The 24,223-nt window shown below is 41.7% G+C and overlaps 1 protein-coding gene across 5 annotated transcripts in view; it reads right to left on the bottom strand.

Annotated features, from left to right (window-relative positions):
- The window catches only part of LOC130378566 (uncharacterized), a 30,340-nt gene extending 6,227 nt beyond the window's left edge, over positions 1 to 24,113 (bottom strand). For 3 of the 5 annotated variants that reach the window (XM_056585311.1, XM_056585314.1, XM_056585312.1), the window contains exons 1-17: positions 23,736 to 24,113; positions 23,092 to 23,228; positions 12,923 to 13,034; positions 12,495 to 12,558; positions 12,197 to 12,394; positions 11,199 to 11,344; positions 10,374 to 10,492; positions 9,154 to 9,278; positions 8,937 to 9,034; positions 8,109 to 8,239; positions 7,370 to 7,494; positions 7,111 to 7,256; positions 6,786 to 6,888; positions 5,372 to 5,511; positions 5,042 to 5,151; positions 701 to 792; positions 176 to 243 (exon numbers count right to left, since the gene is read on the bottom strand). In XM_056585311.1, coding sequence (XP_056441286.1) covers positions 176 to 243; positions 701 to 792; positions 5,042 to 5,151; positions 5,372 to 5,511; positions 6,786 to 6,888; positions 7,111 to 7,256; positions 7,370 to 7,494; positions 8,109 to 8,239; positions 8,937 to 9,034; positions 9,154 to 9,278; positions 10,374 to 10,492; positions 11,199 to 11,344; positions 12,197 to 12,394; positions 12,495 to 12,558; positions 12,923 to 13,034; positions 23,092 to 23,228; positions 23,736 to 23,749 — 1,928 coding nt within the window. In that variant the 5' untranslated portion in view covers positions 23,750 to 24,113. The remainder of the gene's footprint in view (positions 1 to 175; positions 244 to 700; positions 793 to 5,041; positions 5,152 to 5,371; positions 5,512 to 6,785; positions 6,889 to 7,110; positions 7,257 to 7,369; positions 7,495 to 8,108; positions 8,240 to 8,936; positions 9,035 to 9,153; positions 9,279 to 10,373; positions 10,493 to 11,198; positions 11,345 to 12,196; positions 12,395 to 12,494; positions 12,559 to 12,922; positions 13,035 to 23,091; positions 23,229 to 23,735) is intronic. The other 2 variants (XM_056585313.1, XM_056585315.1) reach the window with 2 other exon arrangements.
- Between the last annotated feature and the right edge of the window lie 110 nt (positions 24,114 to 24,223).

Genomic DNA, 24,223 nt, shown 5'->3' with positions numbered 1-24,223 from the left:
TTGAAAAACCCTGTTCTGTGTTTCTGTTTCTGACCGCCTAAACAGTGTGGGAAGAACCTTATTGGGAGGCATCTTGAAAAAAACTACTACAACTACTACTACTACTCCTACTACTACTAGTACAACTACCACTACCACCGCCACTACTTCTACTATTTCAGTGCAACTCTCTCACCCATCTTCAATTATTTCTCTCAGCTTGAGGCCCAGGCACTCCAGCTGATTGGAGAAATGCTGCCGCTGCTGCCCGTCAGCGTTGAGATGAGATGAGATTTGTGTCACAGTACAAATGAAAAGAGGCAATGGGATAATAAAAAGTTTAGATGAAAATCGAATAAATACCAAATACACAATAAGTAGTAGCAATGTAAAGGTAAATGCTATGGATATAGACTTCTGTATATTGATAAATATATTTATTTTTGTATATTTAGTTGCATTGATCAGTCACTGCTGTGTGTGATAAAAACAGCCCAAATCTATTGAGACATTGTTTTCTCACTATTGCAATTTCATAATCAACGTGAGGCTGGTATTCTTGCGTTCCCAATACAGCAGAAATATTTGCAACAGAAACCTGCATTCAAATCTCAAAGAGATATGATAGAGTGTGTGTGTCTGTGTGTGTGTGTTGCACTAAGCGCCACTGCCTTGTGTTCTGTAACCAGTAGATACCATCAGCGGTGTCTGCACCACCCACCTCCATGAACGGGGGGCTACAGGTACTGCTGCCGGCGAAAGCCCTAATGGCGTCGTTACCGGCAAACGTTCCCCGCTGGGTGAGCTTAGACACTGCAGGCCCACAACACAAAAACAAACAAGATGAATGGGTCAACAAAACCTGGTCAACCAGCGAGACGCAGAAACTGACATAAGAAGAAGCAGATTGCAGTTGTTGTCCGAGGTCAATGTGCACCACAGCTACTATTCACACATAGTCAGTGTTTCTTCCGGATGCCAAAGTTAGCAGAACAGGTTTTGTCAGTCTAGAAAACACCTGCCATCAGCCAATGGTGGGTAGACTTATTCACTCTCTGGCAAGTATAGAGGAATTTATAAAAGGTTAATTTTGGACACTCAGTCAGAGGTTTCCCTTTTGATCCTGGGGTCGGCGGTTCGAGCCCTATTGCGGCAATTTGAAGAGAGCTAGTTATGTTTGGGAATAATTAGGATTGGTTGGAGCTACATGGATAAAAGTGTGTCTTGTGTGGTAGTAATATGGCTCCTTAACATATACACCTGTCTCCATCACCACACCGACCAATCCCACTAAGTATAGATTCAGATTAACAATGAGAACAATTCGTAACAAAACAAAATAAATACATTTTGCGTGATGAAAACTAATATCCGAGTATAAGGTCTGAGCTATTTAATAAATATGTTTGTTTTAATAAGTTTTAAACAATAAAGTGAGTATTCAATAGACAGCTGGTCAACTTCAGATTTCTGTCCACGCCTTTGACTTTTTCAGTAAACAAACTTGCGTGCCCTTTGTTGGGTTAGTTTGTGTCAAATATTGTGAAAATGTGAGTATTTCCCTCGGTGGAAGTCTAGGGCAAACCTGCCAGTGAATTTATGGGAATGTAGCAACTTGCTAACATCGGCAGCTAGCTTCCTTAATTGTTACATGAATCAAATGTATCATTTGGCAATTAAAAATGCATTTTCTGAAATTAATTGATGAGGATATTTGATATAGCGTAAACTTATAACTTACATGTAGCAATTGAATTTGTCGTGTTCTTTCAGAAAAGGTTGTCGAATCAGGATCGCTTTTAACTCACTTAATTTGGTAAAGTTTCGGTCTACCAAGCTAAAGGTGTGGAACTGTGCAAGCGTGTAGATATGCTTAGCTGGTCATCTAGTAGATGAGCTGCCTCTAGTGTTTCTAGTGTCGGTACTGCGTTCTCACCTTACATACCTGGCCCCTATGACGTATAATGTGCTCTGATTGGCTATGGTGTTGAGCTCCCGTCCCCTACTTCAAGTAGGTCTATCTGTAGCCGGAGCCACTTGGCCAACCACCACCGCCAAACACGCCCACCGGCCAAACACGCCCATTGCTCTGCCAAACACGCCCATTGCTCGTTGCTATCTTATAATTGGTCCATGGTGGCTATGGTGGCCATCATGGGGGAAAACAATACACAGCGCTCCATTAACTTTGTATAGAATGCAAACAAACTTAACGTAACAACAAGAATCAATCAATAGGGCGGGAATGGGCGGCGGGATTATATTACATCTGTAGCGTTACGCACGCGCACGAGCTATGGGCGTGTTTTGCAGAGCAATGGGCTTGTTTGGCTGGTGGGCGTGTTTGGCAGTGGTGGTTTGCCGAATGGCTCCGGCTACAGATGGACCCTACTCCCCTACTTCCTCGCATGTGTGATGGTACTGCCATCTTGTGGCTATGCGGTTATTACAGCATATGTGCTTGGTCCTGCTTTGGAAGTAAATCTGTGCCATCGGATTTTGAAAATAAAAAGCCATTGAATTCTAAGCACTGAATATTTATGCATTGAAATAACGTGTGTTTCAACGAATAATCTTATTTTCAACAAATAACCTGTAATAAGAACCTCACACGCTGGTTCTTTCTTTCTTTCTTTCTTTCTTTCTTTCTTTCTTTCTTTCTTTCTTTCTTTCTTTCTTTCTTTCTTTCTTTCTTTCTTTCTTTCTTTCTTTCTTTCTTTCTTTCTTTCTTTCTTTCTTTCTTTCTTTCTTTCTTTCTTTCTTTCTTTCTTTCTTTCTTTCTTTCTTTCTTTCTTTCTTTCTTTCTTTCTACAAACGTTAATTCTAAACAGCATTTTACACAGTAGCCTATTATAGGAAATGCTCAAAGGTAAATCAAAGTCATTAAACACTGACTGTAGATTTTCATGGGGAGAGAAGCAACGGTGGTGGACCTTACTAAACGCCCTATCCATTGTATCGGTCTGTAAAATGCTAATCAAATAATGTACAATTTATTTACTAAGAACATTTAATATCAAGGTGTGGGGGTGGGATCTTATCTTTATTTATGCTTTTGTTATATGCACACCGTTTTTTTTTACTGCAGTATGAAATAAACAATAAACGAATACTGTATGTGAAGTGTGTATGTGATTGCTGTGACTTGGCTGGATTTATATGCAATCTAAGGGTAATGTAGTGGGTTAAGGGGCCCAATTTATAAGGGAACTAATTTGGGGCGATCCGAGGTCCCTCTGTCTACGTTTGGTGTGATGCTTGGGCAATCCGCTGCTCTCTGTGGAACGAGAGCGCAGAGCCGACAGTATTGGGTAACTGAAGCGGCAGCAGCTTGTAGTTCCAGTGGAAGAATGGCGTGCCTCGGGAAGAAGCGCCCGACAGCAACCTGCTTATAAATTGTCATCCTCATATCTGTATAATGCCACTCGGTGCGGAATAGTATTGGCTTTGAGTGCTCGTTGCACTCTTGCTATGCCACCACAGAGGCATGTCAACCGTTGTGCACCAGCCAATTAACGTGCGCCCGGTGTCAAAAAAACGAATACCCCCTATCCGAGTGATCGCTGACGATACAAACGTTAAGTTTAAGCTCCTGCATGTTTCCGCCCGTGAACGACATCATGCCTGTCTATGCTTCAAACTCGTGCATGTTGCAGAAAATGTGCAACAGTGCCCCCTGGTGTCACACTTTCATTGGTTCGCTCTCCTTGCTTGACCGATCTAGCATCTAGGATTGATTGCTCTTCCTCGGGTCCCCCAATGTAAACGTTGAATATCATGCATTGAATTTTGCAGCTGGCTTTGGCACGTTGAATTTGGGGACGTTGAAAATATTTAAGTTCAAATATTTAGCATTGAATATTTGATTTTGAATTTTTTAACATTGAATAATATAGGTAAACAAAATTTAAGAGCTAAAATCAGAGGCAAAAATCCAGATACGTAATTTCAAACCATACATTTTCAGTGCTTAGACTAAATTCAATGGCTTTTTATTTCAAAGTCCGATGGCACAGATTTACTTCCATACCTGCTCCCTTGTGGCTATGTGCGGATGTTAGAGTTTATATGCTGATTTCCGTCACAATTCCCTCCTTGGTCATCACAGATGACCATTCTACAAGACATAAGTAGGGTCGAGCCGGGTCGATTGAAACACTTTTCAGTTAAACGTCTTTTTCAAAGAGGACGTTACGTATAAAAATAATTGTAACATGTGATCAACAACTCACAGGTGTGTTCTCTTAGTTAGAAGTGAAATTGAATACATATGTTGGATGATCGAGCTGTTTTTTAACTTTGAACGTTAGTTGACATTTGTTTCAAACGCCCCGCCTAGTCGGGACGTTCGAAACACACATGCGGGGCGAATGAAACAGCATATTTTAAAAATAAACTATTGTCCTTACTCTTTTTTTTATGCAACATACCATACAACAAACGAATGTACTCGTCATTGCTAAATTTCACATAATTCTGCATAATATAAATAGGTCAATATATATTTTTGGCCCGTGCGTAATTGTCAAGATGCACATTTAGATTAAAACTCACCTTTCTTCTTCTGGACGACTACATTTGCATTAAATTTACTTATTTCCCTGTCCTGTTACAGCTGAAATGTATCCAAGCGCCGCACGGGGTTAATTTATTTTCGGGGCACAGAAGCATCCGGAGTCTCTGTTGACAGGTAAGTGGCTAAACTTATTTTATCTGATAAATATTGTGTAATAGTCTGCACATTTACATTATGTTGAAATCATAATAAGCAGAACTTTGACACTCTAGCCGATGGATGGTAATGGCCATGTGTCGTGACCAAGAGCAAGGGTGTAGAAGGCTAGCCTATAGCATATACCCAGCAGTTCTCAAGTGTGCATGTCCACTAAATTAAATTATTATTGTCATAATTTAATGTAGCCATTGTTATTTTGGATGCGTTACAAAGATGAATCTTGAATCTTGATGATGAAATGAATCTTAAAAAAAGAATCCATGATGCCGGAACACATGGAGGAATCAATGTTTACAGATCACAGAAGCCAAAGTAGTCGATAGTTACCGATTTGATGAAGTCGGAAAATCGTCAGCCTCTGCTTCATTTCTGGATCTGGTATGAGATCTGACAACCCGAAAGGGAAGTCTTTCCCCATTTGTGGATCAAACATTCCCCTGAAAGATATATATATTTTAAGTTTGAGAGTGCACAGGAATACAACTCATCCGAGAAGACAGAAAGGCTTGTCGCTGTCTCGGGTAAAATTGATTGTTGTTCAAAGTAGACTTTCCAAATAGACCACCAAGAGAGATTTGACCAGGGTACTACATCAGTAAATATCTTCATACCATTATTACAAAAATCTGAACATGACTGAGTACATTAAAAACCTACGTTTTAAGAAAATCCTCGATGGCCCTTCGCTCGTAGACTGTATGATACTTCGTTTTAACAGGGTCCACAAAAAGCTTCCCAGTGATAAAACATGACAAATGCCTGGGTGCCATCGGAACAGGAACCTGACCAACCAATTCCTTTCAAGAAAATTAAAAAAACATGAATTAATGGTGTGTTGGTTTGTATGTGTGTGTGTGTGTGTGTGTGTTTATTCTTGAGGGCTGTCAATTGATTACAAAGTCTATCTTATTAATTAAATGATATGCTTTGATTGATCAATTAAATTGCTATAGCAAAATTTGCTGGGAATTGTCCCGAAATTAAGATACCTTAATTGAAAGACATCAAATAATTGTGGCAGATGACATTGAACACCCTGGTAGAATATGCTGAAGTACAACTATTCCTCTCCTCCAACCCATCCCCGAGCAGTGAATCAATCAATTGCAGAAGTGCGCGACACGCGATAGATCCATCCCCTACTAATTCTTAAAGCATGTGTGCCATTTACTTAAACCGCATGTGCCATTTACTTGCGAGCAATTGACTTTAAACGAAAAAATCCATCCATGTCACCATAAATTGTTTTCTATAGAACACAATGTAATGTGGACAGCAAAGTTATTAGGTAACAACAACATTCAACTCGCTCAAAAAGTTATTTTCAGTATGATTATTTTTATCACTGACAACAGCACTAGGCTACCTCATGGAACAATATCTATAGCTGTTCGGGTAGTCGACTCATCTGATTGTTAGTATGCAAGTCAACGTTTTGTTACATGCATCAATAGCATTAGAATGAAATTACATAACATGAATAAACGTGACTAAACTTAAAGTCAATAAAACATTAATACATGAACTAGTCTGTGAACATGATTTCTGCCTGAGTCAAGTCAGCTAGATTTTCACTGGAAATGGTGAGGACGACAACTCTCCTAGAGGCAGAAATCACCTATAATACCTTTCAGATGTCCAGATTAATCGTGAGCGTTATCAAGTTAAAGACTACAGCCCTAATATATATGTATCTATATATCTATATCTATATCTATATATATATATAATAGTACTACATACAATTATGGGGCCTGTGCCTTTTTTCTGCCGTGATAATTCGAGCCTCAGAAGTAATTGATTAAGTGTACAGAATGATATAGAAATTATTGATAAATATAAATAATGTAATAAAAACCAATAAATAACAAACCTATGTAGAGTGTGTGTGTGTGTGTGTGTGTGTGTGTGTGTGTGTGTGTGTGTGTGTGTGCGTGCGTGCGTGCGTGCGTGCGTGCGTGCGTGCGTGCGTGCGTGCGTGCGTGCGTGCGTGCGTGCGTGCGTGTGTGTTTGCATGCAATCTTTATAATTATGAGTTCAAAGAATCCTTAATGTAACCTAAAACCTTCACCTGCTCCATTTCATCGAAGGACTTGGCGGCGGTTTTGGCGGTTTGGTCCCTGGCTTCTTGTGTATACTCCTCACGGCTGGAAACTAATTTCTCGGCCAAAATGCTTCCAAGGAGAAAAGATTCTAATGATTATTATTATGGAACAGTAATATACTTAGATACATTTGTATGTTAAGATTGCATTTTAGGTTGTGGATTTATACAATACTAAAATAGTGACATATCACATAATCCAACCCATTATCATGATTACAACCTCAAACGGAAGTCATTGCTGTTTCTTCCTTTAATTGCTTTGTTATGAAAGTATGCTGGAAGATCTAACCTGTCTAGTGGATCATCAGCCTCAGGGGCGATGAGCAGTCCATAAACAGCTTCTAGGATCTCCTTCATGGTGATGTGGGCATTGTAGCCGTGGTCAAATATGTTGTGACATATCCGCCCAGAACTGTTGATATTACAGTGGTAAATCTTTGATTATGTTAAGAAAATGTAAAAACAACTTTATTTAAAGCTCCTTCTCATTGGCTCTTCTGCAACAGTAATATTATATCAAAAAAGCAATACTACAGATGAAAGGATACAGCTGTCACAAAGCGGATTGTTGGAGGCTTCACGGGATAATCCGGACCAAACTGACAGTACAGTTTAAAGGTGCCATTCTCATAAGGCGTGGCAGGGGGACCCTGCATCAGAATCTTCCAAAACGCTATGGATAGTTAGAAATCCCACATAACAGTTAGAAGTCACAAATAATAGTTAGAAATCAGATAATATTGAGAAATCACAAACAGAGCCGCTATGAATAAAATATATCAGTTCAATAAATAACACAAAGGACGTTTTAAAATCCCATATTACTGTTAGAAATCACATACACCAGTTAGAAATCACACACTTGAGGGTAACAAGTCACACATAAAAGTAATGAATCGCACAAATTCAAAGTCCTTCATGGATCTACATGATCGATGTGAATGCCCGATTTAAAAGGAAAAAGGCAAACTTGGCCTTTCGCCTTTTTCAGGCGTGCAAAGTTTGCATCCCGGGATTGAACACACAGATAATAAAAAATTATCATATTATCCAGTATGAACTTAAGAATAAAGGGTCTGATCTAGAGGAATATAAATAGGATATTTATATTCTGTCACAATTTCCTACTATGAATCAAATCTAATCAGCTCTCCTCATATTCATGTACTGCGTCAGTATATCACAATTGATGCATGGGAGGTCAATATGATGTCAATGAAAGACGATTGATAAATAACAACGTTGAATCCAGAAACAAGTCTTAACGCGGCCAAGATTCTCACTTACAGAAGTCTGAGTCGGATGGGAAGACACTGAAGTAGGGATGAGGGTGACAATGCAGGATTCTCAACTCCTCTAGTACACGTTTGCCCCTCTCCATTGAGGAATATTTTTTCGATCTTAGACTTTTGAAAGCACTGTTTGGAAAGAAGTGAATGAATGAATAATCTTTATTTTCATTGTACATGACAACTACATTTTGTTGGAGCAGTGCTCCAGCTGCAAAGTTATCTATATATATTTATATATAATCTAAAAACAACCATATCAACCATCTATGAATGTAGTTATGGCTATGGCTATGGATGCAATAAGAGGACTGAGTGTTCGGAAACATAAATAAGCTCTTCCATCCGCCATTTCCGACAATATGTAAAGTGACCATGGTGATAATGAGAAAGATACCTGATTGTGGATACCTGAAATAATGTTTTAAAAAAAGTCCAAGTCCTTTTGTGTCGGTAGGGCAATGTGTATATGAGATGGGGAGTTTCAGTGTGGGAGGGGGGTAGAGTTCAGTAGTGACACAGCTCTATGGTAGAAGCTGTTTTGCAGTCTTGTCGTGCGGGCGCTCAGTGTCCTGTAACGTCTTCCTAAGGTCAGGGGGGGGAAGAGTTAGTGACCCTGGTGTGTGCTGTGTCTAATGATGCCCTTGACCCTCCGGATACAGCGGGTCAGGTACATTTCCTCCAGTCTGGGGAGCTGGGTGCTGGCACCCAATGTGTGTTTGGTTCAGTATGGGGAGCGGAGTCTGTATCCAAAGTACTCAACATGACAGGGGAGGAAAGGCAAAACGCAACACGATTGATTAGGGATTGGTTGGTTTTTACTAACTTCTGTGCAACGGTCACTGTGTTGTTAAACCCGCTTGGCAGAGAGGTCTCTGGGAGGTCATCATAGCCTTGTTGTGCAAAGATGCTTGTTAAAACGGTCTGGTGGACAGATGCAACTCACAATTTAGAAGATTACAACATTGGTCTGTTTTGTGTTTGTTTATAATTTAAATGACAACCATTGACTATCGAGCTAGTACTCATCCAATGTAACTTACCTCACTTGTGATGGAGGATGGATCAAGTTTTTTCCTGGGTTTTCTCATTTCCAAAGAAAGAACAGTCTCACATTCAAAAAGTTTGAGGCCATCCGTCAGTGTTTCTGGCTTGAAACAGCAACCCCCTAAATCCAGATTTGGATGTCAAGTTAAATTTATTTACTACATGCTATCCTGTGACTATGTGTGTCTGAGTTACCGGCTCTACACTGTAAAAACGAAAACTTAAAATTGTTGTTCTCATTATGATTTCTGAGTAAAATGAATATTAAACATTAAGCATTCATGTCAACTGTGCAATGCAATTTAGTCCAACCAACAATGTTGAGTTTTGGGTCAAGAGTTGGGCTCAGTGTAGTATCTTTGTTAGCAAGACACATGGGTTTAAGTCAGACTCTGTCTGAGGCTGGGCCAACTACGGTGCACATGCGCATTTCGACACTTTGGACAATACGGGGTTTCCTAACTGAATTTTCAGATGGTAAATATTGTGGCGACTCCTACCCCCCGGGGAGTCTGGGTATTCGTGATACCGGTTGGGAAAAAGGGGTTTATTGCCTTTTGTCAATTTGTTTCTGTTAGGTTAAGTGGGGTTAACGGGTTTGGGGTATTTATTGTTTGTGTGTTGTTTATTGTGTGTAGTGTTGCCGCCACCGTTACAGAGACTTGCATGTCCGTTGGTTGGGTGTGCAGTGCGCTGTGTGTTGTGGGTGTGTGTTAAATAAAGGCAGCTCTCGGGATCGTGCGGTGCATGAGGCACGAGAGTTGCGTCACCGTTTAACCTGCACTCCCGTATCGTGCAGAACAAGTTTGACCATAATGTCGAACTTGTTCTGCACTTTGGTTTGCTGCATTTAGACAGCGATTCTCTGCTGCTGAACTAGCTACATGTTGCTTGTTCTATTGCTGCCTGGCATTCAGAAATGTAAAATGGAAGTTTCCAATTTTAATAAAGTGAACTTAAAACTAGTTTTGCATTCTTTGAAATGATTTTTTTTTAAATAATATTAACCTTAATTTGAAATATTAAGTTAACAACCCTCACTTACTTTGAGTTTTGTAAAATCTAAAATCTTATTTGGTATAACTAACTTTCAAGTTTGTCTAAAGAAGAAAAATGACATTTTGTTGGGCTCAAAACTCAAAAATGTATTGCAGTAAGTTGCCTTGCAATTTTGAGTTTTCTCAACAGTTTATTTTTTTACAGTGTAGTGCTATACCTGTGGCGATGCTGATTCCATGAAGCATGCTGTTATCGACTTTTCCAATTAAGACGGAATCAACAATGATGTTGGATTTGATCAGATTTACTGCAACAGTTTCAGGTTTAACTGTTGACCTGTGTGGGCAAGTATTCACATAGCATCACAAACTCATGTATCAATCAACTACATCTGTTGTAAATATGTCATACTATTCTATATTACCTATATTTTGACACAATATGAACTATCTGAATATAATTTGTTATAGATAATAAATAAATGATATGAACCTTTCTTTGTGCGTGCATGGATTTGTTATGAATTATACAGCAAATTTGTGGTAAATGTTTGGCCTTGTGTAAGGTATCTGATATCTGTAAATTGGTGTTTGGCTGTCTTACCTAGATTCAGACGAGTTGTTTAATTCCAATTCACCATTATTTGTTGAGAAAGGGAGTTTGCTGGGTTAGCATTTGCTTTCAGTTAGTCACTTCCATTAACTTGCAGAGTTACATTTGCCTGCGCTGTGTTTATTAGTCTACCTGTAATGCGCCACTGACAGGTCGCCCTAAACGTAGATTACTATGCCAGAAAAATTATTTCACAAGTGACGCATCACAGGCTAGTCACTATCACTAGGCTCCTATAACCCTGAAAGGAAATGGAAACGTCTAAGGGAAAGCAATTGCTTATCCACCCACCAAACTAGCCTTCTTGATGCACAATGATGCATTTGGAATAAAACCACTTGTTTGAATCTCGGCAAATGCAAATTTTCAGATATCTTGGTGTATCATTTTTTATATATTTTTGCTTGATAGAAAACAAATATACATTTACCCAACATTGTTTCCATCTGTGAGACATATGATGCGAAGTCTACAATCAGGGAACCTCTTCTTCACTTCCTCCATTTCCTTCACTCCTTGTTGCAGGGCATCGTACAGAACAGTCCGGCCATTCGGTTGAAGGTTACGCAGAGATTGCTGTAGTTGAATTCAGGTCTAAAGTTAGGGCTGCATTAATCTCACAAATCTGACTTTAGATTGGCATCCAAAGTCTGATGACAGACAAGCTCAAATGTGGCTGAACAGGGCATTTCACTTTCTTTAGATTCAAATGAGTTTTGCCCAATCATGTCAAAAACATATTTTATAAAAAATGTCATCCTATTAATTATTTTATTTATCCAGGAAGGTCCCATTGAGATATAATATCTCGTCTTCCAGTGATTCCTGGCCAATAACAAAGCTCTGTCTCTCTCAACACAGCAGAATGAGCATTACACCCACATCAGAATTCCTTTGGCAACCCAGTTATTATTATTTGCCATATTGTTACTTTTGTAAATCTAGTGGGATAGACTATGGAAAAGTGATTTTTATCCATTGGGAACATTTTTAATCTACAGTTTAATTGCATTATAGTTTGGCCAATGTTAAGGGAAGGGTAATTTATAAATCCCCTATAATGTAGAAATAATGAGAGAGGATTGCACACTCCACAATCCTCTTAAGAGAGGAGTGAGGCTGCCCAATGGGCAGATATACAGCGGTAGACACACAATGACGACGCACAATGATATCCGCGATGATGAATTCAGTTTGACGTTTATGCTTCCCAATATCAATAGCTCATTGAGACCCAAATTATTTCAGATTGGTCCTGTTTAACCCATAAGACAATGTTTCACAAATATTTCCCAGAGTGCCACACGATGTCCTTGAAATTAGGAAAAAAACGCTTTGAATATCGATATCAGCAATCTAATAGTGGAAACTATTGAATATATTGAACTATTGAAAGTCCCACCTTGGGACTTTCAAAATGTTTCCTACCTTGAATGTTTCCAGAGTTTCTTTAAATGTATGCAGGAGTTTCACGTCTGTGCTGAACCCCATGAGGCCAATCACGTGATAGAAATCATAGGCCATGGTCCTTGATGCAAAGCTGTCAAATAGCTCCTTCACAGCATCTATTTTCCTCATTTTCAGCTCACATTCCTCCTCCATGGAGGAACTGGTATCCATCAGCACCTAAAGAAAATAGAAGATTGGTATTGCAATGTAATTGCATTACTCTACTATGACTATTTATTCAGTCAGAATATGTCCCTAAAATATACTGAAAGTATACCAGTATTGCTTCTTTTGGAGTCCTGCAAGTCAGCAATTTCTGGTCATCCGAAAGATTACCAATTCTGTATAAAAGAAAATGCATAGCAGGCTAATAAGTATTGCTACAGATTGACAATTATTCCTGCAATAGATAGATAGAAAGATAATCTTAAGGTTCCTTAGTTATTGTATTTCATATATTTCTATATATATATATAGAAATATATATATATATATATATATATAAATATAGCACGTTGAAGCTTTTAGGTTGAGAACAGCAAAATGGTCACTGCTTTTTTGAACTATTCAGGTAAACAAATTTGTGCTAATTTGCCTTATTTTACATAATATTAAATGTACATTTACGTTGCACATAGGGTAATATAGGTTCTGCACACATGAATGTGTGTATTGTTTATATACAAGTGAAACTTATTTTCTTACCTGCTGGCTAGTTCCTCCAAATCCACAAGTTCTTCTTTACCACTGAGAAAATTCATCACATGAATCTGTTTTGGCTGCTGTTTATCTTTGCACAGACAAATGCCAAGATTATCTGCAACAAGAAGAACATGATGATGAACAGATAATGCACTTTTGACTTATTTTGTTACATTTAGTCAAGAAAGTACTTAGAGCTGGCTATATAAGTAACAAATCACATAAGTATGCGTGCGTGCGTGTGTGCATGTACACGCTAGAGTTCAAACGATATAACCATTTGGTATCACGATTATAGTGAGCAAATTAACACAAAAAAAGTACTGATACACACACTGAAATCCTTTCACCAAGTTTGTTTGCATACAAATCAAAACAACACACAGCCAATAGATTATGTAAAGCATTGAAAGCCATATGAAATGTGCATCAACGTTAAAGATGGTTGAGCCCTTTGGGAGCATTTTTGTTCTGCAACTTTCCCTCAGCAATCTTAGAGAAAACTTAATACGACAACGTTCAGACATAGGTCCTCTTAAATTGAACAGGATTATTTGGTGCAATTGAACGCCCACATTAATTAAAGAAGATAAAATCATGAAGCAAACTGGGAACGTACACTTACGAATGATATCAGTTTTTGTGCAAAAGTTGCATACATTCTTGTTGCACCAAGCCTGTGAATAAATCTGTTTAAACAATCACAATCAGGTATCTTTCTCATTATCACCATGGTCACTTTACATGTTGTCGGAAATGGCGGATGGAAGAGCTTATTTATGTTTCCGAACACTCAGTCCTCTTATTGCATCCATAGCCATAGCCATAACTAAATTCATAGACCTATGATTATCACTACGTGTTCTTTGTATTGGGTCATTATTCTTTATAGCAGTCGGCGATACAAGCAAATGTTTATTTGCACTGCAATAACAGAATATAGGTGGTTTTTGATTACATAACAGTGTGCAGTTGTATCACAACAGTTTTGGTTTGAATTTCAAATTTCTCGAAAAGAGTGAGAGCCTTCTATTGCTTACCAAACAGGGAAACAACCTCAAAAATTGACATCTCTAAAACATGGATGTATTTAAGAACGCTTGAAATTCAAACCGAGACACACCTACAAATCATTATCCCCTCGTTTTCAAACTGCCATTCGCCAAACAATTTGATACTTGGATGAAAAAGCAAAACTTATAAATTAATCCTCTTAATAAAATAGGATAGTTTTGTGGAAGGACAGCTTGTCTTCACCAGCAGGGGCGTCGCTAGCAATTGAAAACATTCGGGGCTGTAGCCCAGAAGTTAGAGTCCTTTTAAAACGGGGGTTAGAAAATCTGGCTCATGAACATGCGTCGGGGCAGGCCTACTGAGTAGGTTAATGTTTATGTTAAGGATAGGAAAGTGCACCACATACACCGGCAGCCAAAATAGACATAGAAAGCCTGTAGCCAAATAAACACTGTCATGCAGCAACACGATACAACCCCGGGGGAACATGAGAGCCCCAGCTCGCCGCATACTAGTAGCCTGGGTGCTTAAAAGGTAGAACAAGCTTCATACGGAGCCGGTGAAAAACTCCTTAAAAGTGTGTGTGTGTGTGTGTAACCCTAACCCTCACTGCCAAAGCTAGGCTGCTGGTGCTACCAACCAAATATAATCTGGCATTATGGTATCCTGCACACCACCATCCACACTGTATAATGCACTCTGGCCATCAACTTGAATCAGTTGCCCATGTTGTGAATGGCTTTACTATGTACAAAGTACTGTATATTTCACACCATGACCGACTTGTCGATCTAATTTCCAGGAATGTTAAGGAAGTATCTCTAGAAAATGTGACCGTGTACAAACATTCACGTATCATGCCGGAATGGTTTAACAGCTCTATTGAGGTGATGTGTAACATCCCAAATACCCCTGATGTTGTGTTTTGAAACAGAGACAGAAGGGAAGTGCTCTTACTTGAGATACTTACTTGAGGCTGTGTATTTGATCTGTACATTGAAATTGCTTTCAACGATTGTTACGGCCACATTGGCCTTTCGGTTGTCATGGTGTGTGTGCTGCGTGTTTTGTCTGCCTTTGTTCTAATAGGCCTGGACCCGCATGTTCCAGGATGGGGGTGTGCCTGCGTACGGGGTGTGTCCCCGTGTACGGGATAAAAGGAGGCCTGGCCTGGAGAGACGGAGCGGAGCGGGAGATTTGATTTGTGCTTTGCACCATGATTGTTCTTATCTGTTGTTTGATTCATTGCTTTTGAGTCAATTAAATTAAGGAACATTGACTTTCCGCGCTGTCTTCTGCCCCGTTTCTTTGTTGCGTCTGAGCCGCGTAACAAATGGGGGCTCGTTCCAAACTCGCAATTCTGCCGTGAGACAGGTGTGTGTTACCTGCAGGCTGCAGCTGCGTTGCATTAGGCTGCGTGCTACGTTGTTCGGCACAAGAATGTCGGACAATGAGAGAGGGTAAGTTCAGCGATCTATTTGCGGGGCCATTAACTATTCCTTTCGGGCTTGCGTATTTTGTGGGACGTGTGGTTTTTTATTTTTGAACAGATCCTGTGGCTAGAGCATTTGTCTCGGGGGCACTCCGAGGCATTGGTGGAATCGCCAGTTTTCTGGTTGTTTTGCGATACCTCCGGGCTTGGTGCTTAATTCATCCCACCACGGGCCTGTTTGAAGATCCGCGTTTAGTTACAATTTGGTTAAAATTTGAATGGTCTTTTGCTTATTTTATCGCTGGGCTTCCCTGTTTAGTTTTCATTGTTTGGTGGCGTGGAGATTTGGCTGATTCCGTTGATCAGCAGGTGTGACGCGTTAATCACTAAGAGGATGACGTCACTTGTTGCACGGTTTGTTGAGGAACCCTCCAGGGCTGTCTTCAATGCGTTTACTAAGGATCAGTTAATGCAGTTGGCTGCCCATTATAACATCGAACTTCCTTCCACTCGGCTTAAAAGTTACGTCAAACTTTCGGTGAAGTTGGCGTTGTGCGCGAAGGGTCTGATTAACGCGTCCGACTTTAGACCCGAGTCTGACGAAGAGGATGAGGAAGAACCTCTCGATGATTTAGTTGAGGACCTCGGAAACCCTTCGTTTGCAGACGAAGAGGAAGGTCCGTCTCGTAAACCTGCGGCAATGCTGTCTTTTGAGCAGCAGAAAGAGTTGCTTCAGATGCAGCTGGACAACAGTAAAGTTTTGCAGCAGTTGCAGTTCGAAAGGCTCCGCTTCACTGAGGAGAATGAACGCGCACGGAGGTCGTTGGAACACAAAAAGCTGGAGCTTGAGGCTCAGCGTTTGGATCTCATTCGGCAGGGGAAAATAACGTCACCTGGTGCAGCAGGTCATAAGCTCGATATAGCGACTAGTCTACACTTGCTTCCTCGCTTTAATGAAAAAGACGTCGATACATTTTTTCTTCTGTTTGAGCGTGTGGCTGATACACAGGACTGGCCTGGTTCACACCGTGCGCTTCTGCTCCAGAGCCGTCTCACAGGAAAGGCACAGCGGGCTTTCTCTGCCGTAACTGTGGAAGAGGCCCGTGATTACGACCTGGTGAAAGCTTCGGTGTTGCGGGCATACAAATTAATTCCGGAGGCGTATCGTCAACGCTTTAGGGATATGCGGCGACTTTCGGACCAGACAAACGTTGAGTTTGCAAGGGAGTTGCGTCTGCAATGTCAGCGATGGTGTGTTGCTTGTAAGGTTGGGTCTTATGAGGAGTTGATAGATTTAATTGTCCTCGAGCAATTCAAGAACACATTGCCAGAGCGTGTTGTAACGTACGTTGCGGAGAAGCAGGCAACTAGTGAGTCTGTCGCTGCGGCGTTGGTAGATGAGTACGAGTTGACTCACAAAGCTCATATGCGCTCATCTAACGTCCACAAGGTGGATTTTTCTACCGATAGAAGTGTGAACGTTGGTGCACAATCACAGCAGGCTTCTGGAGTAGATCGCTCGAGTAGATCTGACGCAGATCAGGGTTGCCGGTACTGTCATGCAACTGGTCATTCAAAGTGGACATGTCCGGTGCTAAAAGTTAAATCAAAAGAGCATTGTTTTGAGGTGAAGCCGAACATGTTGGCAGTATCTCCTTCAGACTCGAATGTTGATTCGTTGCATACTGGAGTGAATTCTAGTTACGCTCCGTTAGTTTCCAGTGGTTTTGTTTCTTTAAGAGACGGTGATGATTTAATTCCAGTTAAAATTCTCCGTGACACAGGAGCGTCAGAGTCGTTCATTATGGAGTCTGTTTTGCCATTTTCTCCCACTTCAAGTTCTGGAAGATCTCTTTTAGTTCGGGGAATTGACCTCACTACTTTTGAAGTTCCATTACATAGTCAAGTTGTTTTCTGAGTTGGTTGAGGGGGAGCTTGAGTTGGGAATTCGCCCTGCCCTCCCTGTTGATGATGTCCACGTGATTCTTGGGAATAATTACGCGGGAGGAGCTGTTTGGCGGAGTAATCCTGTGTCTGTAGTATCTTCTTCTCCTCAGCTGAGAGTGGACACTGCTGATTCGGAGCAGTTCCCTGACGTGTTTGCAGCTTGTGCCGTGACCCGCTCAGCTACTCGTGCTGCGGCGGACGCCGTGCAGCTCAAGGTACCTGCAGAGAAGACTAAGGCCCAATCTCAATACTTCCCCTTACCCCTTATCTTCCCCCTTACCCTTGAAGTTGCGCGTTCATGTGAGAGCTAGTGGTGTCTCAATACCCAATTTGATCAAGATTAAGGGATAAGATAGAGTGCTATGTACCCCTTATTTTTAAGATGATTTGAGAGCTCACTTGCTCCTCCAAGGGCTATCCCAGAGCACATAGCGAAACCGGGAATTTTCAAAAGAACATGGCTGCTTGAAGCGAGGAATATTTTACAGCTATCTACACAACTTTTTATATGTTTATAATGACTCGGTTTGATCTGAAATGTGCTACACGAACGATGCATAGTATTGTAGGTCTTAACTGAAGCTTTCAAACGGTAGTTTTAACGCGTTACTCGCGTTGGATAACGCGAACTTTGGCTTTGACTCCCTCAAGAAAATGAACCACGACATGGAGGAGAAAGGGATTGTTGGCGGCGAATGTCTCCCGCTTGAGCCCCGCTGAAGGACCACCGCCGGAGGCGGAGGTGCATAAGCGCTGCCCGGCAAAGATCCCTTTCTCCTCCTTGTCGTGGTTCATGTTCTTGAGGGAGTCAAAGCCAAAGTTCCTTCCCCCCAATTCATTCTCAACCTTGGCTGAGATAACCCCCAATACGAGTCTCGTTGTAGAAATACCAGAGACGAGAGTCCGACGTGTTATGCGCCATCACACCAACAGCAGAACGGTTATCCAAATAACAAGGAAGTGTACAACACTTGCGTTACAGTCCTGGAGCTCTATATCTAAATAATATCATATAATACATAGATATCTATATCATATAACATATTGTGTGCGCCTCCAGACGATATTATGAATCACAAACGACTTTGTCGGGTTCCACTTTCACATCAACCTGAAGTCGACTGAACCGCGCGCTGCCTGCGGCCGGCTGCCCGCTGCCGGGCGATGGTGCATCGCGGCAACCGGCGGCATGTCGCAGTTCATGTACTTCAGCGAGTCAAACCAAAGTTCCTTTCCCCCAATTCCTTCTCAACCATGGCTTAGATAACCCCCACGACAGTCTCGTTGTGGAAATACAAGACACGTCAAAGAACCGACAAGAAACACTTGCGTTACAGTGTGTGTATTCACACACACACATGTGGCGCTCGCACGGTCGAGTCTCATTGGCGGGCCAACGTCTCTGGGCGGGCCAGGCAGAGTAAGATTCCTGATGACGTCATGAGCACAGACAGAATGATGACGTACCCGAAACCGAGTGGCGTCTCATTTCATAGGGGAAAGATCTCAGCCCTTGTCCCTTACACTTGCAAGTGCTAGGGTTAAGACAAAGACAAAGACAAAGCAAAAGGGGCAAGGGGAAGAATCGAGATTCGGCCTAAGTTTGCCTTACCAGATTTTCCATTGAATCTCTCGTATGGAGGCCTAGTTAAAGAACAGCTTGCCGATCAGTCTCTCTGTTCATTGTTTGAAAGTGCTGTCCCAGCTGACACTTTTGAGAGCATGGCTCATGGCTACTGTGTAAAAAATGGTCTGCTTGTGAGAAAATGGACGCCATCCACTGACACTTCGATGGGTGAGCCATGGTTACAGGTTGTGGTGCCTGAAACCGCTAGACGAGCAGTCATGAAGACTGCCCATGACATGTTGGGGCACTCTGGTGTTAGAAAGACGTATGACCGCATTATGCGTCATTTTTTTTTGGCCGAAATTGAAAAAAGACGTGGCTGCATACATAAAGACTTGCCACATCTGTCAGATGACTGGTAAGCCAAACCAGGTTGTTCAGCCTGCGCCTTTGCAGCCAATACCAGTGGAGGCTGCTCTGTTTGAGTACTTGCAGTTGGACTGTGTTGGGCCTTTGCCTTCGTCGAAAACTGGGTGTAAATATTTGTTGACCATCATGTGTCAGGCCACTCGTTACCCTGCTGCCTACCCATTGCATGCGATTACCACCAGGTCCATTGTGAAGGCTCTTTCCCAGTTTTTCTCAATTTTTGGTGTTCCGAAAGTCGTTCAGACTGACCAAGGTTCTAATTTTATGTCTCGTGTTTTTTCTCAGGTCATGCGTCAGCTTTTTATCAAGCATCACACTTCCTCGGCTTATCACCCTCAGAGCCAGGGAGCCCATGAGCGTTTCCACCAGACGTTAAAGTCTCTGCTTCGTGCTTACTGTATGGAGTTGGGACGGGGCTGGGAAGAAGGCCTTCCTTGGTTGCTGCTGGCCTCTAGGGAGGTAGTACAGGAGAGCACAGGGTTTAGCCCTAATGAGCTTGTCGTTGGCCATTCAGTGTGTGGTCCTTTGGCTGTGCTTAAGGATGGTGCAGGCCTCCAGGAGCCACCACTTACCTTAAGTGATTATGCTAATGGGTTTAAAAGACGTCTGTACGAGGCAGTTCGTCTAGCTCGGGAAAATCTGACGGCCACTCAGGCTAGGATGAAGCAGCGCTACAATCAGAAAGCTAAGCGCCGTGTGTTTGAAGTGGGGGATAAAGTCCTCGCTCTTTTCCCGGTCCTGTCCTCACCATTTCAGGCAAAGTTTGCTGGTCCGTATACAGTGACCAAAAAGGTGTCGGATCTTAATTATCTGCTGGCTACTCCTGACAGAAGAAAGAGCTCGCAGCTATGTCATGCCAACTTGCTTAAGCCGTATCATGAACGTACAAACGTGCCTGCAGGAGGTGCTGTTAGTGCTGTGGCTCTGAGTGAGGGTGTTCTAGCGCCTACTTCTACTGTAAATCCTTCGGTGGAAGCACAGGAACAGGATGAGATCAGGGTTCCTGACGATGGCCTCTTGCGTGCCTGCTTAGATAAATCTGAGACCTTGAAGCAGCTTCCCCAGTTGCTGCAGCACCTGTCTGGGGACAAGCGTGCAGAGTTAATTTATCTTATTCAAGAGTTTCTCATCTGTTGTTGCGCCGTTGACAGATCTTTTTGAAGTCCTCTGTGAAGTTCGACAGGACTCCGGTATGCCAGTCTGTTTTTGAGAAAGTAAAAGCGCTCCTAACATCTTCTCCTGTTTTGGCCGCGCCGCAGTTGGACAGGCCGTTCAAGCTGCATGTGGACGCGAGCCAGAGCCCAGATGACATTTTGGACAAAGTGGAAAACGCCTACCAGGAAAAGGGATTTTAGTTGGAGATGGGTTCGGAAATTTAGTTGTTTTGTAATTGTGGTGTCTTTTGATACTCTGCAAGCTCCTTCTTAAGGGGGGGGGGTGTTACGGCCACATTGGCCTTTCGGTTGTCGTGGTGTGTGTGCTGCGTGTTTTGTCTGCCTTTGTTCTAATAGGCCTGGACCCGCATGTTCCAGGATGGGGGTGTGCCTGCGTACGGGGTGTGTCCCCGTGTACGGGATAAAAGGAGGCCTGGCTTGGAGAGACGGAGCGGAGCGGGAGATTTGATTTGTGCTTTGCACCATGATTGTTCTTATCTGTTGTTTGATTCATTGCTTTTGAGTCAATTAAATTAAGGAACATTGACTTTCCGCGCTGTCTCCTGCCCCGTTTCTTTGTTGCGTCTGAGCCGCGTAACAACGATAAAATCATTAAATACCAGCCCATTCTGGAAATACTAAGGGACCTAGGCTACCAATGCAAGCTAATAGTGTTTATTTTTGGAAGCTTGGGGCATGTCCACAACCGTGTTTTCAGTGGGTTAAGGCTGGGCTCTCCAGCAGAAAATCTAAACAATTAGCAAAGTTCTGCTCCATATCAGCAGTGATAGGCAGCCTGGCAGTGTGGCGCAGGAAATGTTTTTTGTGCCCTTGAACAATGACTTATCTTATCTCTGAAATATTAGAATCTTGTCTCTTGTAATGTGATTGGTGGATTCAAATAAAGAATTAAATGTGTGTGTGTGTGTGTGTGTGTGTGTGTGTGTGTGTGTGTGTGTGTGTGTGTGTGTGTGTGTGTGTGTGTGTGTGTGTGTGTGTGTGTGTGTGTGTGTTTCTTTGTCACTCTGTTCGAGCCTGCACGAGAGTGCAATGTTGTCATTAGCTGTTACGTCTTTCAGACCAATCGCAGTTCAAGGCCGACCTGGGCTGTACCAATTCGGGAGGGGGCGCTCAGTTACTCCCCTCTAGACAAAATCGAATTAGTTGCGACGTTGTCAGATTGTATGCGTTACGTGTGTTAGGTGAGTGTGAGGTTGCGGTTGGGCTGTCGGACGACTTTTATAAATGCAATATTGTTATCCTGCAGTAATCAGCCCGGCGGCCCCGAAACGTTAACGGCCCACCGGGAATTCTCCTAACTCTCCCGATTACCACTCCGCTTGTGTGTGTGTGTGTGTGTGTGTGTGTGTGTGTGTGTGTGTGTGTGTGTGTGTGTGTGTGTGTGTGTGTGTGTGTGTGTGTGTGTGTGTGTGTGTGTGTGTGTGTGTGCGTGCGTGGGTGTGTTATTCGATTGCCGGTAATATTCGTTCTGGTTTAAATAATACATTTGATAGTATTTCCCATCTTTGCTGAGCATGAGTTTTTTTCAAAAGTTCAGTGATAGAAACAAATAAAAGCTATTGAGGTTTTATGTGTCCACCGTCACGCACCTAGCCTACCCGGTGTCAAGTCGACCGGGGTGAATTCACTGCGGGTCTCTCTTCTTATATCCATCTTACCGAAGATATTTTATGACAGTCCTTCTCAACACTCTCTGATCTCACTAAAAGGCTAGCAGCACGAAACAGCAATATCGACGAGATGCGCTATGCATAGAGAAGAAAGAATACCAATGTTGAATTTGCAACATTTTGCAGCAAATTATTCAAAATCTGCCCGTATATGGTAAACTCTACGGGGCTACTTTCATCAATATTATGTCTTTTAGTTTTTTTTGACGGCACAGCGATCCGGGGCTATTCCCAAAAGATCCAGGGCTATAGCCTCAAATGCCCAGACCTAACGCCACGCCTGTCGACCAGGCTCCAGGGCGCTGTCACTGCCATCCAGCATGTCTTTCATTGATGCAAAACAAACCTAGCCTGGCTCCGCCCGCCTAAGTACTTCCGCTCAATTTTGATTCCCCTACAGAACTAGATCTGGGTCTGCGGTATGTAAGTTGGTTTTCTCCGTCCGAATGTTCTACGTCCAATCAGTGAACAGAGGGAATGGCTGAGAACAATGACGGAAATAGTGTTTCGTTAGTCTACAGCCTGAGCGCAACCTGATTCCCGGCAAATCGTTAGCGATTGGTTATGGAAGATCCAGAGTGGCACTGGGCAGATCCATTATTTTTAAACTTCAACAGACACCCGCCCTCAAGTGAGTGAACGATTGTCAATTGAGTAGCTCAAGACTCTGCGCAAATGAAATGAAGTACAAGAGATTGGTAGGACCAGGCTAAAACAAACCCATACCTGCAAGACTTTTGCTAAGTTTGGTTGATGCTGGAGAGGGCATTCTTCAAAGACTGGTTATCAAACATGGTTTGGAAGATACATTTTTAAACAGTAATCCTGAAAGTCTGGAATTTGACTGTAGTTTATAAAGAAACCAATTAAAATTGTATCCCTAGTGTTTTCATACACACACGACAGCATAATTTTCTTTAATGTACTTATTGCAGTACCTTCACTCAGAAGTACAGGCAATGGCCCATGCTGCCCTGCTGCCTTGAGGTGGAGTGGAGGTGTCACTCTCAGGAAGGGGAACTCTGTCAGTTTCTCTGTCATGTTGGTAAATGTGTCCTTTACATCCACCTGAAAGCTGAAAGCAAAAACAGTGAATAGTCATGGACTTTACCACTCCAGCTTTTGTTGCCTAAGCTTCCTGGCAACTTTCTGTAAGTAATAAACCACATCTTCTTGGTGGTGGTAATCAACCATGGCACCTTCCTACATTATTTATAAATAACAGGAAACCCCAGATTCCGCTTATAACACCGTTACCAATAATGATAAGATATTGGATACTTTCATCTATAAAGTTATTTTAATCTTTTCAGCTTCTAAATTGTATCAGCTACTTAATCAGCGTAAAAAATATATAAATTTATATATTTTTTTTATATCAGCATTTTTAAAGAGTTGATCTAGATTGGTCAATCATTTACATATGATCTGCATTATTTTTCCATAATGAGACACCTCTGATTATTAATTTCTGTATAATGCCCTACAAATCGCACATTAAAATACTGTCATATTGTCAGTCTTATAACATCAACATAGGCAAGTCAGTTTTATCGTATATCTATGTAAAATAGCTACAGACTTCACTCCCAGCATGTCGCCGTCAGATATCCATGAGTAGTATATTTTGAAGGAGGGAGGCAGGCTGAGCAAGACCTTCTCCAGATCAGTGTGCCTCTTCAGTGATCTTTTCTCCAAGGGTATCTGAGAGCCTTTAAGAATTGTAAAAGAATCAAAGCAATATGAATGAAGTTAACAACATTGCAAACGATTACATATGGTTGAAAAAAATCAATCAATTATATGAGCCTAGCCTATACCTACCCTAGCCCTTTCTAAGGTATTGTTTTGGTGATATTCGATAACATCCCAGTAACATTGATTCCTTAATGTTTGCTTCATGCTTTACGCTTTTTGCCTTTAATAATATATTCTATATGTATGACACCCAAATTATTTAAATGAGGGCACATTTCAATTTTTATCAAGGATTCATGTTAATCTGCTGTCCGATGTCCAATTATCCAGAATAGTTTAGGTGTGTGGAGAGGAATTTGTGCATGCATAAAT

Source organism: Gadus chalcogrammus, unplaced genomic scaffold (genome assembly GCF_026213295.1).
Source record: "Gadus chalcogrammus isolate NIFS_2021 unplaced genomic scaffold, NIFS_Gcha_1.0 GACHA089, whole genome shotgun sequence".
Taxonomy (NCBI): Eukaryota; Metazoa; Chordata; class Actinopteri; order Gadiformes; family Gadidae; genus Gadus; species Gadus chalcogrammus.
This window is presented reverse-complemented; position numbering and strand designations above follow the sequence as displayed.